Raw genomic sequence first — 16,548 nt, 5'->3', positions numbered from 1 at the left:
GGCTGGGAGCACGGTAGTTGGGTGGCCCATGGATGCTGGCAGCACCATCACTGCCAAGCTTACTAATTATGTGCTGGGAAGGAGTCAGACCCCACCCATGCAGAGGGACAGGCTGCAGGGTGGGAAATTATATAGGGTCATCTTTTCTCGTTTTAATAAATTTATGTATTATGTATTTATTTTTGGCTGCGCTGGGTGTTCGTTGCTGCGCGCGGGCTTTCTCTAGTTGCAGCGAGTGGGGGCAACTCTTTGTTGCGGTACGCGGGCTTCTTATTGCGGTGGCTTCTCTTGTTGCAGAGCACGGGCTCTAGGCATGCAGGTTTCGGTAGTTGTGGCACAGGGGCTTAGTTGCTCCGCGGCATGTGGGATCTTCCCGGACCAGGGCTTGAACCCGTGTCCCCTACGTTGGCAGTCAGATTCTTAACCACTGCGCCACCAGGGAAGTCCTCTAGGGTCATCTTTATCCAACCCCATACTCCCCTTCAACTCAGAAGTTGTGTGTGACAAATGAAGCATTTCTTAGAAAGAAGAAGTGATGTCCATCACTGCGTAAAGGGCTCGCGCAAAGGGGTAAAGGGGTATATGGTGGGAGAGAATGCAGCAGCTTGGGGTCCTGGCTCCACCACACGCATGGTGTGGCCTTGGACAAGTCCCCTCTTGCCCCTTTGAAAAGAGGAGCTGGATCACAAAATGTTAGATCTAAAAAGGACAGGGAAGTTCATCTGGTGGCCTCATATGTCAGGTAGAAGGCTTTGGGCTGCAGATAACAGAAGGCCCAACTAAAAATAGCTTACACAACGAAACTGTTTTACGCCACCTAACAAGGAGTTCAGATGTTGGGCGGTTATGGAGTTACACTCAGGATAGCGAGGACACAGGTTCTGTCCATCTTTCCACTCTGCCGCCCTCAGGTGTTGGCAGCTCTCCCTCACGGTGGTCAGGTTGCTGAAAGAGCGCCAGGCATCCCTTTCTTGCCCACCCATTCTGTAGGCAGAAAGCAGTCAGATGTCTGTCTCGTGTCCCTATTTTCAGAGTGAGGAAAACCTTCCCAGAAACCCCTCTCCGCACCATCCCCCAGAGACCCCCTACATCCCATTGACCAGGGGTGTGTCGCGTGCTCATGACTAAAGCAATCCCTGACACGGGGAAAGGAGTGACTGCGATTGGCTGGAACCAATCAAGCATCACCCCGTGGGCTGGGAAGGGCCCGGGAAGCAGGTGAGAGGAGAACGGCTCCCCAGGCCCTTCACGGTGTGTTGGGGAGGAAACACACCGTGTCTGCCATGGCTCAGCTCCTCCTTTCATAGGTGGGGACTGGAGGGGGAGGGGGACTTTCTCAAGTCAAGTCACACAGGAGCTGGTGGCAGTCAGGGGTGAATGCAGTTCTGACTCTTGGGCAGGCTGTTTCATCACAACCTGTTGGTCCTGGCCTAGGTGATCTCGAGTCTGGAACTAAAAATCTGATTCTCTCTGAAAACTTTTCTCTCTAGAGTCACCTTAAGTCCATGGGCAGCCTGGGACATAATTCTCCAGAGTTAACTCAAGCCCTTGAAGTCTGGCTCAGTAGGAGGCAGACAGGCTTCCCTGCCTTAATGAGAAGTTGCTATGGCTCGGTAGTTAAAAGCTCTGAAGGCAGGCAGAGCAATATCAGACCCCATCCCTGCCTTATCCGCTGTTTGTTGAGCCCAGCGGACTACCCCGGCAGCAGCTGGCAGTAACACCTTCTGCCAGTGAGACTGTTCGTAACAGTCACCCCATCAATGATTACATCAATCCATGGCCAGCCAGCAAAATACAAACCACTCGATATATCTCAGGCAAAGCAGTGCTGATGAGAGGAATTGGCTAAAAGATGCTGGAAGAGCTGGAGACACAGAAGCATGACAAGGGTGTTTCCAAAGGGATCAGGAAGCTGCCAGGCCCCAGAAGGACACACACCTTGCGGCTGAGCTGCTAGAGGTGCCGCCCCTATGCACACCACCAGCTACTGTTGCCACCAACCCAGCTGCAGCCACTGCCGTGAAGCTGCCAGAGCCAGTCTGGCTTTTCCCTTCCTCCTGCATTCTAACCTCCTCTGTGCCTCCATGGGCTGAACCCAACTAGAAACCAGCTGGTCAGAGGAGTGGGATGGAAAAGAAGGGACGGTTGTCCTGTTAGATCATATGTGGGACAGAAACACGTGAGATGAAGGTCAACAGCATGGATCTCAGAGTCAGAGAGGCCTGGGTTGGTGTCCTTATTCTGTGACCTGGAGCAGGTCACCTCCCCTGTGTGAGTTTTAGTTTCCTCATCTATAAAATAGGAATGCTAATACTCATCTCAGAGTTCTTGTGAAGGTTCAAAAGGAAATGATCGTAAGGGGCTTCAGACCAGTGGCCAACAGCTTAGAAGGGGCTGGTTCCTGAACCTACCCTGCTCCTGCCTCTCACTTCAGGGCCTTTGTACTCTGTGCTTTCTCTTACCTCTGCCTGGAATGTTCCTTCCTATATACTTTTTAATGTTATTACTTTGTAGCCCAGACAGGACATTTTTAGTTGCAAGAGACCAAAATTTAGACCCAAAGGGCTTAATCAAAAGCAGAAGTTGTTAAAGCCGAAAAGTCCCAGCATAATTCTGACTTCAGGTATGGCTTGATCAGGGATTCAGGCAATAACATCAGCACACATTAACTCTGGATTGGATCACGTGCCTATCTCGATATCAATTTCTGTGGCTGGGGATGTGGTACATACGAAACATTCCACCCAAATAATTTGCGCTGATACTAGGCGTGACTGTGGTTTCCCAGAGGAAAATTAGGTAGCTATAAGGATGAATGGGTGCTGGGCAGGAAAAACAGCTATCCATTCATATTTCAGCTCAGGGAAAACATCCTGGTGCTCACTCTCCTCTGTTCAAGGTTAAGTCATTTCCCACTGTGCTACACAGTCAGAGCTCCTTGGACGTCACGGCATTCATCAGCTTATAATTGTACTCTGATGGAGCTGAATGAAGGAGCCTGCCTTCCACCCCAGATTGTGAGCTCCATTGATAGGCAGGGGCTATTTGGCCATCACTGTATCGTCAGTATCCAGCCCAGTGCCTACACATGCTAGACGCTCAACAGAGTCTGTACGTGAAGGGATGAATCTGGGACCCCGGTTATTATGAGGCCCAGCCTGCTACTGTGACTTTTTCCAGCTGCACTGCTTCTTAGGCTGGAGTCTTTCCCCTCCAAAGTCTTCTCTCCCCTGCAAGCAGGCTTGGGCACACTTATACAGGACACCCCTCCCGAGAGAAGAGAATGACAGTTTTCCCATGGGACGTGGGAGGCCTGAGACCCAGAACTCAGGGCGGGTGATTCAGGCCATCAGAAGCAACTTGATGAATCAGGAGAGAGGCCAGAGGAAAAAGGAGGGTTACTTTGGATTAAGAGCTTTAAGAGGAGTGATTCATGATCGTTGCGGCTGACATTTAAAAAGCCCCAAATACTTCTGGTAAACAGTGTGCTGCTTTGCACTTTGCCTCCCGTTTATCCTGGGAATGAAGCAGCCCACAGTCGCTCTGGGGTGTATCATATTTCACTTTCTGCTTCTCAAGCATCAGTGATGTTTGGCTCCTCAGTTTCCCATGTGTAACTTACTATCGCCAAAACTTATTTTCATGGAAGTGCTTGCACAGTAGACAGTTTGGGCTTTGGCGTCAGTTAGGGCACAGTGTGCACCCAGGTTCTGCCGTCTGCTCTCTGTGTGACCTAGGACAAGTTACTTAACCTCCCCGAGCCTCCATGTTCTCTCCAATAGCGAAAAGATGACAACATCAACCTCACAGGGCTTTGGGGATATTTAGACTGGGATGCTTCTTTGTAGTGCAAATTCCAGGTTTAACCAAAGCTGTGGCAGGTGGATGGAAGGGGTGGGAAGGAGCATGTGCGTCAGGCGAGGGAGGAGAACGGGGAAGCCGCAGGGCTCTGGGGTCTCCCTGCTCTACCCAGGGGTGGGCGTGAGTCTGAGTCCCCAGTAGAAAATCTGTGAACTGACGCTGGAAGGGCTCTTTGCCCAGATATAAACTCTGCCAGACACAGGGCGCAAACAGCATGCCTTCAGGGCCTAGGAGACAAAGTGAGACACTGTGTGTGTGCGCGAGTGTGTGTGCGCACACGCGTGTGTATGAAGGTGTAGGGTGGCCAGTCGGCCTGGTTTGCCTGGGACTGTGGGTTTCCCAGGGTGCAGGACTTTCAGTGTTAAAACCTGGAGAGGAGAGTCTTGGGCAACCTGAGACACGGCTGGTGACCCTGTAAGTGTGTCTTTTCCCTGACTTGTGCCTGGAGCCCAGAGGAGCTTCAGCACCCTGAGGACTCCAGGGCCTGAGCTTTCACAGCCTCAGGAGTCAGTGCCAGGACCCAGCTGATAACATGGTGTGGGGTGCCAGCAAAAGAGAGAGTGGGGGGTGATCTCACTGCCTCACCTCAGAACCCCCCTCAGACACTCCCAGAAGTAACTGGCTGAAATGTTGCAGGAGGCTGGAGGCCTGCCTTAGCAGAGGGGGAAAGAGCCAGCAAAATGTGGGTCATTACCACCATGGTGACCAAGGTGAGGTCTGGGGAAACATGGGTTCCATATAAGGGCCAAGCCAGAACCCGGCACTTAGTGTGATTTTTGTCATTATATTTTCTATTGGGCCATTGATAGTCTAGAGTACTACTTTTTACTTTTCATCTGGTCACTGTAGGGAAACCTTTCATGTTGGTAACTCTTGAATTGATTTCTGAGTATCCTGAATATAAAGCTACATTACTTGCCATTAATGATCAATTTTATCTCCAGTTCCAGGATCTGCGCTCTAATTTCTAAGCCACGTCTCATTGCACTTCTCAGACCGTCTAGATAACATTGGCTAATAGCAGCGCTGGTTGTTGCCTTTCGTTTTATTTCTGAATCCATTAATTATGCTCTAGTCAAGGGCTTCTTGGCCTTGGGGCACTCTTTAGAGTAGACCCGCTGAGTCCCAGCCCTGGGGAGTGTTCTAGTGCTTCACTCTTAAATATCCTGAAAGCTCTTAGCTGGAAATAAATATGCTTCATTGTATTAAAGAAGCATCTTCTGTTTTTAAGAGCCTTTGTAAAGGGTGGGTATTGGGTTATTAAAGACCTGCGTCAGCTCTCGTTCTAAAAAACCTCAGTGTCTTCGGCTGTAAAATGGGGGCAGGGGTAGGGGAGCGGGAGGAGCAATAGTAACCACTTCATGGGGCCGTTTTGAGGAATACGTGAGCTCACACACGTGAAGTGCTTGTCACACAGGCTGGCCGGTGCCATCACTGTCACAGGTCCCATCTCAGGGCTGTCTGGACACACTGCTCTCCTCCTCCAGGCCAGGAGACCCTGTGTTGCTCCCCTGCTCCTGCCCTGAAGGAGGGGCAGTCAACAGCGATCCTGGCCCCCCAGAAACCAAGTGCTCTTTTCAGGTGGAATTTGGCTGAGAGCCACAGGCTGGGCGGTTGGGAGGCTGGGTGGGTTGGGATGAGCCCCCCAGGGAAAGAACAAGAGCTGGAGGACTTCATGGGTCCTGGCTGTGCCCCATCCAGTTGTGTGACCTTGGCTTGTCACTTGACCCCCTGTGACCTGCTTCTTGAGAAGGCCATTCCTGAGGAAGCCTGAGGCCAGTCCCACCTACCCGGGAGGTGGAGAGAGGCCAGGGACGGAGCCAGGGCTGGGGCACTGGGTCCAGGGTAGAGGGAGGCATGGACTGTTGTTATTAAATAACAACATGACCTGCAGGGCAGACCCTGTGATTTTCCCCCAAGGTACCAAATTCCTCCCCCACACTGCTCCATGCTTGTCTCCCCCTGCACACACCTGGACAGTGCACTTTTCAGAGGAGGAAGGCAGAACCGGCCACAGAATCTGTGGGATCCAGTGCGACATGAAGAGAGCTGAGGTGTCAGGACTGCGAGGCAGTCCTAGTGGCATCTGGTCCCTGTATTCTTCCCTTCCGGTATTCTTGGGAAATGAAGCAGTAAGTACCTACCCTGGCTGAACTAGTGGAGTTGGTCTCTGACCTTTACAACCAAATAACAGCAATGTTAGGAATTTGGGACTTTCTCCAGTAGGTGGGAGAGGATATGACCCCCTGGTGTGGTGGGAAAATGTGGATGGAGCCAGGGAGCTGGCACTGGGGGCAGAGCTCCTTGTTGGGAGTGGAGGAGTCTGAGACGGCCGGAGCTAATAAGGTCGTTTTGAGGAAGGGGGTCCACATTAGGTTGTCAATCCTGAGCTCCAGGAGAACCACGAGTACCAAGGTCTGGAGCCAAATAGACGAGAGAAATGCAGGTGTACGTCTGAATTCTGGTGTGAGAGGACAGCATCTGGGGGCTTCTCTCTCCTGTTCTCACCTATAGGAAGTGCTGCTCCCTCCTTACAGTTCTGGCCTAGGGGTGGATCATCCAGTCCCTCCCTTATCTGAGAAAGGCTGGAACATTCAAACACTTTATTAAAGGCTTAGGAGTACAGACAGAAATAAAGATCAGGAGGGCCAGGGGCCTGGAGAGGATGATCAACAGAGGTCTTGCATCTGGGGGTGGCTGGATCCCCCTTATCCAGGAGCAGAGGGCATGTCCAAGAGTTCCCCCTTCTCAGTCCCTCAGCTCAGCCAGGCTCTATGTTTTCATTTCCCCTCATCCCTTCTGGAGCTGGGATGGGCTGAGGGGTACATAACTTTTTCACCAAGCAATTCAACTTTTAGGAGTCCACCTTACAGAAAAAGATACATTCAAGGATGTTCACGGCAGCCCTGTTTGTGATATCCTAATAGCTGTGTGTGTGTGTGTGTGTGTGTGTGTGTGTGTAATATTTAACATAGAAACAGGTTCTGGAAGCATATGGTCCAAACTGTTAACAGTAGTTACCTCTACGGAAGGAAGGGAGTGGGGAAGGAAGAGAGACTCTCCTTTGCCTCTGCACACTTTATATACTTCTGCTAAGTTTGATTTTTTTTTTTACTATTTTTCTAGCACGTATTAATGTGTAAATTATAAAATGTGTAATTTTAAAACAATTTAAAAATTACATTGTAGAAACCTAGGGCAGGACAGGAATAAAGACGCAGACATAGAGAATGGACTTGAGGACACGGGAGGGGAAAGGGTAAGCTGGGACGAAGTGAGAGAATAGAATTGACATATATACAATAAAATAGATAGCTAGTGGGAAGCAGCTGCATCGAATGGGGAGATCAGCTCGGTGCTTTGTGATCACTTAGAGGGGTGGGATAGGGAGGGTGGGAGGGAGACGCAAGAGGGAGGGGATGTGGGGATATATGTATACATATAGCTGATTCACTTTGTTATACAGCAAAAACTAACCAACATTGTAAAGCAATTTTACTCCAAAAAAGACATAAAAAATTACATTGTACAAAATTTTGAAAGCTAGAGAAAGGAACCTGGTGAAGTCTGATGCCACAGATTTGTAGGGGTATTGAACCTCGGGGTCATTTCATTTCCTCAAGGCAGTTGCTGGCAGTCTGTGGGGAGGCCTGGAGGAAGGTGGTGTGGAAAGGACCCAGGAGAAGGTGGCGAGCTAAGATGCAGGAGCTCAGTAATTATTCTAGGCACCTGATGTCAGTTAGCCCATTTAATCCCTGAGAGGTAGATAGCCTTATCCTAGATTTATAGTAGAGGAAAGCAGCTTGGAGAGAGGATGTATGGCAGGGTTGGGGTTCACACCTCAGGGTGCAGGATCTCTCCCACTTGTGGCTGCTTCAAGTCCAGTTCAATGGGGAAGGCAAGGAGAGGAGTAGAAAACTGAGTGCCAGTAGCAGTCTTTGAAGGCTGACTGCTAGGTGGAGGAGGAAATAAAGCCAGGAGGGGGCATTGGTTGTAAAAAGGGTCAGCTTAGGTGTAAGAGGTGTGGAATCGGAGTCGGTTTTGGTTTTAGATAGAATAAAGCTGTGTGGGACCCTGCATCTTCATGTCTTCTCATGAACTGGTGAAGCGGCCATGAGGACTGAGGAGTCTCCTGGGAATGGCCTGTGGTAGTGGGTGGGTGGGGCCCAGGCTGGCCTCTGTCCCTGGGGTGACTTCTTTCCCGGCCCCACTGACCTCATAAGAACTGCTGGAGGGGACTTCCCTGGCGATCCAGTGGTTGAGACTTTGCCTTCCAGTGCAGGGCTATGGGGGTGGGGTGGGGTGGGGTGCCGGTTGGGTCCCTGGCTGGGGAGCTGGGATCCCACTGGCCTCGGGCCAAGGAGCCAAAACACAAAACAGAAGCAATATTGTAACAAATTCAATAAAGACTTTAAAAATGGTCCACATTAAGAAAAAAAATCTTAAGAAAAAAACCAAACTGAAGTTGACCTACAACTACAATTCTGAGCCTGATGGGCGTCAAGCACCTCTGCTTGGGGGAATGGATTGGGGGTGGTGGAGCAGTATGTTCTCCTGCGTGCCATGGAACTTCCGGGTACCCACATGGCTGGGGGTGCCTCTCCTGCAGCAGGAGTGGGATTGTTCGTGAGCCCCCTACATACCCCACGGGCTGGGATTCTTCATAGGGGTTCAGGAGTCCTGGGTGAGCCAGTGGGTGGCCCATGCCAGTGAGGTTTGGGTTCTGTCATTGTGACCCCTTTTGTGTCCCCTGTCACTGAGGTCTGGGGAAACTGGGTAGAGAAGTGTTCAGGGACCTCGAGGTGCAGATTATGGCCAGGGAAGGAGGGGTGGGGTGGAACTGATGTTAGGCAGTTGAAGCTGAGATGGGGGGTGGCGGGGAGAGACTGTGACTTCCTGGAGTGTCCCAGGCTGAGTTCCAGAGTATGGATGAAAGTGAGTGGGGTGGTTGTTCCTTGTGACCCCAGAAGTGGGCAGAGGACTCCTACCGTTGCTGTCTGCTCCTGCTTTGTTCTTAGCCTTCGCTTTCTAAGTCTAGAGTCTCCCGATTGCAGAGCTGGAAATCAGTTAATGCTGCTATCCAACAGGTCTCTGGCAACAGAGAGGGCAAGAGTCCAGCTCAGGACAGCAAAGGGCAGCGCAGGAGGCCAGCGAGGCGGTGCTGGGGATAAGGGTCCCCACCCCGAATTAGAGCAGGGCTCAAGGATTTCCAAGGTGAGCCCAGGACACCGAGGTCCTGCCTGCGAAGGGGAGCCCAAAGGGCAGCCTGAAGCCCCTGGAGGAGGCAAGGTCAGTGCAGGGAGTCATCAAGGCCTGGCTTCTCAGTGAGGCGGGGAGGGGAGGACAGAGGGCGTGAGATAGACTTTCAAGCACTCTCACGGTTCAAAGCGTTTTCTTCACCAATTAGTCTTTATTTAGAAGATTGCAAATTCTGCCTGGAAAAATTACGTTCAAAACCCAGCAAAACAGAGGCAGAAAACACTACAATTGATGGTAAAATTCTTTTTCTGTGTCTTTCAAGACAGCTTCTTTGAGCCGCTGGTACTTTTATAAGGCAAGGAGGCACACATAAGATTATTGCTAAATGTGCCTAAACTTGATAGTGTAAGTCAGGTGCCAGTGGTTTGGGCCCGCTCGGCTAGTAAAGAGTGCCAATAGCACAAAACTGCCCTCGGGTTACCCGGCCTTTGAGCTCTGCCGCCCTCGGGGAAACTGCCCGGTGCACACCTCCGGCCCGGAATATCCCGGCTCGAGGGGCGCCAGGGCTGTGGATCTCAGGCTTGTCTTGAAGCCCGAGCCGCCGCAGGGAACCCGCCTCCTGAGCCCGTCTGGCAGTCTCAGCGCTGCAGCAGGGACTCCAGCCCGGAGCACGCGTCCGGGTCTTTACAGTATCCGGGCTGGAGGCGGGAGCCCTGGCACCTCAGGGTCGTGCCAGGGCCGTGCTAGGAAAGGTGTGGACGGCGGGAGAGGAAAGGGACCCGTCGCGCCGGGGTCTCGGTTGACCGGGAGCCTCAGGGAGGGCGGGAGAAAGGGTGGGTCCGAGGTGGGCTGCTCCGGGGTCCTTGATGGACGCCCAGGAGTGCCACCCTCTAGCTGATCGTGGGAGGAGACCCAGGCACAGAGAGGCTATGTGATTCGCTCAAAGTCACACAGCGAGCCGATGGCGATATGTGTGGGGTGTAGTTCTACCAAAGCGTCTCGCGTCATCACAGGCCTCGACCGGCACGGCGGACGCCTGGTTCTGCTCCCGCAAACAAGAAGCCTTTGGGGCCTTGGGCGCCCCGTCCTTTGGTTAAGAGGAGAGTAGGACGGCGTCCCCAGCTTGCCCCTAAACGTAGCTTCTTAGCATTCCAGCATCCCAGCCTCCCGGTCGCCTGTGTAGGCGGGCATGGTGCTCCAGGTCTTGGCGCCAGAGGGAAAGCACAAGGACTGCGGCCCCCGACAATGACGCCCGGACCCCACCTGCCTGGGACCACCCGAAACAGAGGTCCTTCCACCGGCCTCTTTTAATGGCTCCGAGATAGTGACCGTTATCTCTACTTATCTATTAGTTATGCAGCTGCTAAGTTATGGAGCCGGAGCCGGTTTTCGAACCCATTGGTCTGGGTTTTGGTGGTCGCAGGCCCCAGATCAGAGCCCACCGGCCCGGGGTGGCTGTGTGTGGCCTTGGGCAAGTCTTTCTCCCCGCAGCCGAGTAGCGCGCCCCTTCCGTCGTGGCCGCGCACGCTCAGTGGCGGGAGGGGCCCGGGAGTAGGCGGCGGGCGCCCCAGCTGCTTTGCATTGACGCCAGCACCCGCTAGAGGTTACAGCTGGGGGCTGGGCGCGGCGTGCTGCCGGGAAAACCTGGCCCGGCAAACGGAGCCGGAGCCGCTCCGCCCGCAGCTCCCGGGTGAGCGCCGCCGCTTCAGCGCTTCTCGACGGCACGGCTTCAGATCCGACTGGAGCCGAGGTCTCTCCTTCCCTACCCGGGCGGACGCTGCCTCGCCGCCCCGACCGGCTTCCTCCGGCCCTACCCCTCAACGGCAAGAGATCTAGGCTAGCTTTCTCCGCCACCAGCCCTGGGACCAGGAGCATTTATTTATTCGCGGGGCGGCAGGCGGAGCGGCCTGGGTGCCCGAGCCTCGAGAGTCGGCTGCTAAAGCGCCGCGGAGCGGGAACGGGGCGGTGAGCGGGCGCAGCAGGGAACTCACCTCCCTCGGGGGTCGTGCCGCCCCACGGCGCGGACTGGCCTGCTCTCGGGTCGGGAGAGCTCAAATCTCCTCCCCCGAAATTCCCCGGAAGCGCGGCGCGGCCGAGGCGAGCGCGGCGATGTGAGGGAAGAGGCTAACGGCTCCCGCTTCAGGAAGGGCATGTTCGGAGGGGCGGCCGCGGTGCGCTGCCCGCCCCACCGCCCCCTCCCCACCGCCGCAGCTGCTGCTCCCGCACCGCGATAAAAGGGGCGGCCGCACTTCCTGGCGCGAGACCGGCGCTCGCCGCCGTCTGCTCAGGCGGCCGCGAGGCGCCGGGCTGGCCGTTTACTGACCGTTTCGCGGCTACCCGCCAGCGTGTCGGCGACGCCGCCTCCAGCATGGGCTGTGCCCAGAGCGTCCACGCTTCCGAGAGCCGGGCGGTGTACCACGGCGGCAACGAGGCCGAGGACGCGCCGGTCCCCGCGGCGCCGCCGTTGCAGCCCGGCGGGCCGCGCCTCCCACCCGTCCAGACGACGGCCGCCTCGGCCCGGTCCTGCGGCTCCAGCCTCGTGGAGTCCGAGGGAAGCGGCGGCAGCGGCAGCAGCAACGGCAGCACGGTAAGGGGTGCCGGGCGGGCAGGGGCTTCGAGGCTTTGGTCCGCGGTGAAATTCGGGCTCCGTGGCGCGGCAGCTTTCCCACAGGGACGGGTGGGGCTCCCTCCCTGGCCGCGGTGCCCTGTTGCCTGGCTTTGGATGACTTTTACGGACGCCAGCGGGCCGTCTTGCCAGGGCAGCGACTGGAGGCGGACCAACCCTAGTCCTGGGCACCGTGCTTAGTAGAGTTGTGCTTAGGACGCTTTCCGAGACGCGGCTTCGGTTCGTGGGACACATCCGACCCGACGTGTCGAGCAGGAGGGACCTCTGTGAACTTGACCCAGGCGGTTGCATCCATTACCTCCCAAACAGCGGGTACAGAGGAACCCCCACCCCCACCCCCACCAGCCTAGGATATTCTGGCGCGACCCTGAACGTTAAGTCAGTGTGAACTTTGTTCCTTTGGTTCTCGTGGTGGAAAGTGAAGGTCGGCTAGCACTGTGAAGCCGGGGTACTGGACCCTACCACCGTGTTGCGTTTTCCCTCTGTCAGCTTTGCACAAGCATGCAGTTGCAGTTTTCCATTTTCTTTGGGACTATTAAAATGTAATCTGGAACATCAGCTTTGCTTCATTGCACATGTATTTGAGGTTCACTTTCATTAGCATGCATGTTGTACCTGAAGCATATGTAATTAGTATCAGAAACGCGATTTTTCAAGCATTCAGCAGAGCAAAGTTAATTTTTTATTAAGCGGTCTTACGGGGACAGTTTGTGACTGTGTTTTTAAATTGCATGTCTTCTCCAGCGCCTATTGCCTTGGCTATGTTTTGTCAGAGTTTCTGGGCTTAGTCTTTGTTAAGGTTTTCTAAAGGGAAGGTATTTTTCCTTTTTAAAAAAAGGAAAAAAAATGTTCATGAAGGCAGACTGCAGCAGCTTTCCGGTTCTCTGATTTGAAATGTTAGAGCTGGAATTCACGCGTTTGTTTATGTGTTATTAAACTAGGGGAAAATATTCCTGTATGAATGGCTGCAGATTGTTGAGGATCATCCCTCTGGTTGCTGCTGTGTTTTAAAAGTCATTTGCAAAACTGTCTTGATTTTCTTGCTTATTGAGTACTGCTAGACCTCCCAAATTAGAGGGATAGAAATTGGTTCATTTTCTGTCTTAAATTACTAGCAGTCATCATGCCTTTTCTATAAAAGTGAAAAGTCTTTTTCAGTGTTGCATAACACAGATGAAGTGATTTCTCCCCCTGTCTTGCGGTATCTGAAAATTCAAATTCATTCTGATGATCAGATTTGGATTCCTTCTCCTACAGAGTCTTTGTAGAAACCTGTGATATTTTTTTTTTTTTTTTTTGCGGTACGCGGGCCTCTCACCGCTGCGGCCTCTCCCGCTGCGGAGCACAGGCTCCGGACGTGCAGGCTCAGCGGCCATGGCTCACGGGCCCAGCCGCTCCGCGGCATGTGGGATCCTCACGGATCGGGGCACGAACCCGCGTCCCCTGCATCGGCAGGCGGACTCTCAACCACTGCGCCACCAGGGAAGCCCCGAAACCTGTGATATTTAAACAATTAATCTCAGCTGCTCTTAATGTCACTGTAATGCTTGTATGTTAAGCTATCTAACTGGCTTTAAAAAAAAAAAAAAAGACGTCACAGGTGAAGTTGAATATGGAAGCTTTAACAGTTTTCAAGTGTTTGACCCAAATCTGATATTGGTTATCTTGCATTAAGTAATATTAAACTTTTAGTCACTAACGTAGCTTTTTAAGAAAGAGTCCTGGGTCCTGGGTCCCGAATTCACCCAGGTGTCTTGTAAGCATTTCCATTGTAGCAGCTTGCTCTTCTGCCATCCACATTGCCTAGAGGTCCCCTGTGTTTCTAAGAGTCTCAAGTATTCTGCCCATTGTCAGACCATTGTCTTGAGTTGGGGTCCAGAAAAATACATTCATCATTACAGTGCTTAATCCACTGGTATGCGTATAGTAGGTGCTAAATAAATGTTTGTTGAGTTTTATTTTTGTTGTTAACTGAAGAAACTTTTTCAGTCCCTGGAATTGGATTCCATGAAACCTCCAATGTAGGCTTTAAGGTTAGGTTTTTCAGGAGGAGGAGTCAAATTATAAATAACCCCACAACCATAGAAATAATAGTCCCATGCTTGTTATTCATGAACTATATATGTTTGATACCACATCTCAGTTACAGATATTTGTAATTAGGCATATCAGGTAATAGGCAGAGGTAAATATCAGCATTTTTTAGTTCAGTATTTTTTCTTTAAGGAAATGAATCTTGAAATTAAGATATTCAATATACTTTGGAAATTTAAAAACCCATGTTTAGGGAAGATAAGCTTTCAGCAGTTTAGCAAAGTCAAATTATTGTATAATGAATTTGAATTCCTTTATATTAACACATCAGATCCAATTTTAGTTCATTAAAAATATTTTTCTTAAAAATATATTAAGTTAGCTTATTGTTGAGTGAATTCCAGTCAGAAATTCATTGGGGAAGTTTTTGTATTTCTATAGCATATAGTAAACACCAGTTCATCAGAATGCTTGGGAGATTGATAATCAATTGCATTCTCGGATTAATCATCCCCTACACCTGTAGCGTATCCCACATGTGTTCCATGAAGCAATTTGTGGACTGTTAATAAGTTTTAAATGAATAAAGTGTCCGTGGTCAAATTAGTTTGGGAATTACTGGCTCAGACTAAGTTTGGCAGATTTCTTTCATACAGGATTTGTCAGAAAGCTTAATTTCCTAAAATGCACTGTGGAATCTCCAAGTGGTGTTTTAGAGTGTGCAACATTTCCCAAACGTGTTTGATTATGGAGCCCATTTGTTGAGGTGTATCTTAGGCCACATGTTAAGACACGATTCCTAACATGAGATACCGATATTCAAAGTACAAAGAAATGTACTTAACAGTAAAACTCAATAAACATAATCTGTTTCTTAGTGATTCCAAAGCTACTTAGGATCTTGTAATACATTAGGCTGGGTCATCTTTATGAACTTATTTAAGTATTACTAAAAATACTCTGGCTGTTTATCCATTTCAGGAGTTATAGTCTATGTGGTTACAGATAATGAATGCTGTATTCAGTTTGAACACTTACAGTTTTGTATCAGGATGCACTCTAAACTGTAACATTTAATATTTTCTTGTCAGTCTTTAGATTTACTCCGTTTTTCCCTTTCCTTAGCTAGGACTTTGAGTTGCCTTGAAAGATTTATGTGAGTATCCGAGGAGACCCTACGCTCACCGTCCCTCCCTTTTTGTGAACACCTAGTGCACTGCTAAAGACGGATGCCCTCCCCACCGTGTTGTCACTGATCAGCTCTGTGAGGGGCAGTCACGTCTGTTTTTGTTCCCTGCTGTGTCCCCCCACACAGTAGGCCTTCCACAAACATTGGTTGAATTGGAGAATTGTGTGGACTAGACTGTAGAAGTGAAAAATCCAGCCAGCCCATATAAAGGAGAAATAGAAACCAGTTTTAACTAGAGTGGAGGCTGTAGAATTTAGAATTTGGTTTTTGGAAGTCCTCTGGTACTGCTCTTTCAGAGCATTTGTTCTCAGGGAATAATATATTTCCACCCTGGTAAGCCCAGTAGATTTCCCTATAGAGATTAAGGATTAGTGCAGCTGGGTGGGCAGAACACAACAGGTGACAGATGATGGTGTGGTCACACGCTAACCTCTAACCAGGGGTTACTGCCTTCAGCTCTCAGACCGATTCTCCATTTGTCTATCTCTAGTATTTGCTTGTGTCATTTTTTCCCCCACCCTAGTTTTCTCTTATTTTTCACCACCTTCCCCTTCTTCCTAGTCTTCCTCCCTCCTTTTCCCTGCCAGCCCACCATCCTCCACAAAACTGTGAAATTACCCACCCTAGTGCACCAAAGTTTAGTGGTTTCTTGGTGTTTCCTAGCTGTGGAATAAAATTTGTTGCCTGCTCTTGACATACAGCGTGGATTAATCAAATTTTTATATTTTCCTAAAAGAAAGTGAATTTTTCTTTGTGTGTGACCTGAGTGACCCCACCCCTGCAACTAGGGGTCACTGGCCCTTGGTAGATTATCTGGAGTTACTGAAAGTTTCCCTGTGAAAGTGTGGTTGAGAAATGAGACCCAACTTTCTGTTCCTGAAATAGTGACTATAATTTTATCTTGAGCTCATGGGCTGTGAGTTCTGTCATCATTGTGTTCTTATGCCTTTTGGTGTATAGAATCTCATTATCTTTGCCAGGCCTAGCTATAAAGATAACTGTTTTTAAAATTTTCTTTAATGCCTATTATATACATAAAGTGCTTTGTATTATATATATAATATATATATATATATATATATTTTTTTTTTTTTTTTTTAGTGCTTAATATTATTGCCACCGTAACTCTAAGTTTTGGTTCTTAAGAGTGATGTTATGAATGTCACAGCTCTATCGGCTCAGACCTGCTCTGGGCTGGCCCTGACCCTATCCTTGCTGAAGCGAGTGTTGGGATGGGACCTGTGGTCCCTTCTGGCACAAATGTTCCCTGTGAAGTGGCTTATGACACTGGTTTTCCCTTGGGTGGCTTGCCTGTTTGGATTGAGTTCTTCAGTAAGGGAAGGTTTGTGATGTGAGACCGCAGGGTGAGGCAGACATCTCAGAATAACCTAAAATGCCTTAATGGGCAGAGTATTTTTAAAAATAAACATAAAAAGCAATCAAAGAACAGAGGGAGAAGTTGCTTAGGACATGAGTAAGCCCTTGGTGGTATCCAAAGTCAGTGGCTTCAGCCTGGTTTCTCAACACAGTGGGATGGTAGGAGGCATTGGACTCTGAAGTTCTTAGAGAGTAGACTGTTCATATGAGTAATATCCCCCTTTCCTTGATGCCTCCTATGTGGTAGACACTGTGCTGGATG

General features: G+C 50.6%; 1 protein-coding gene across 2 annotated transcripts in view; it reads left to right on the top strand.

The window, feature by feature from the left end:
- PDE8A (phosphodiesterase 8A) overlaps nt 1–16,548 on the top strand; it is a 189,427-nt gene that overhangs the window by 33,105 nt on the left and 139,774 nt on the right. The window contains exon 1 of one of the 2 annotated variants that reach the window (XM_032618201.1): nt 10,893–11,647. The exons of the other annotated variant lie outside the window; for it this stretch is intronic. Coding sequence (XP_032474092.1) covers nt 11,429–11,647 — 219 coding nt within the window. The 5' untranslated portion in view covers nt 10,893–11,428. Of the gene's footprint in view, nt 1–10,892; nt 11,648–16,548 lie in introns of those variants that run through there. 2 annotated transcript variants of the gene reach the window in all.

The sequence above is a fragment of the Phocoena sinus genome, chromosome 2 (assembly GCF_008692025.1).
Source record: "Phocoena sinus isolate mPhoSin1 chromosome 2, mPhoSin1.pri, whole genome shotgun sequence".
Classification (NCBI taxonomy): domain Eukaryota; kingdom Metazoa; phylum Chordata; class Mammalia; order Artiodactyla; family Phocoenidae; genus Phocoena; species Phocoena sinus.
The sequence above is the reverse complement of the archived record's forward strand: the minus strand, read 5'-3'. Positions and strand labels throughout refer to the sequence as shown.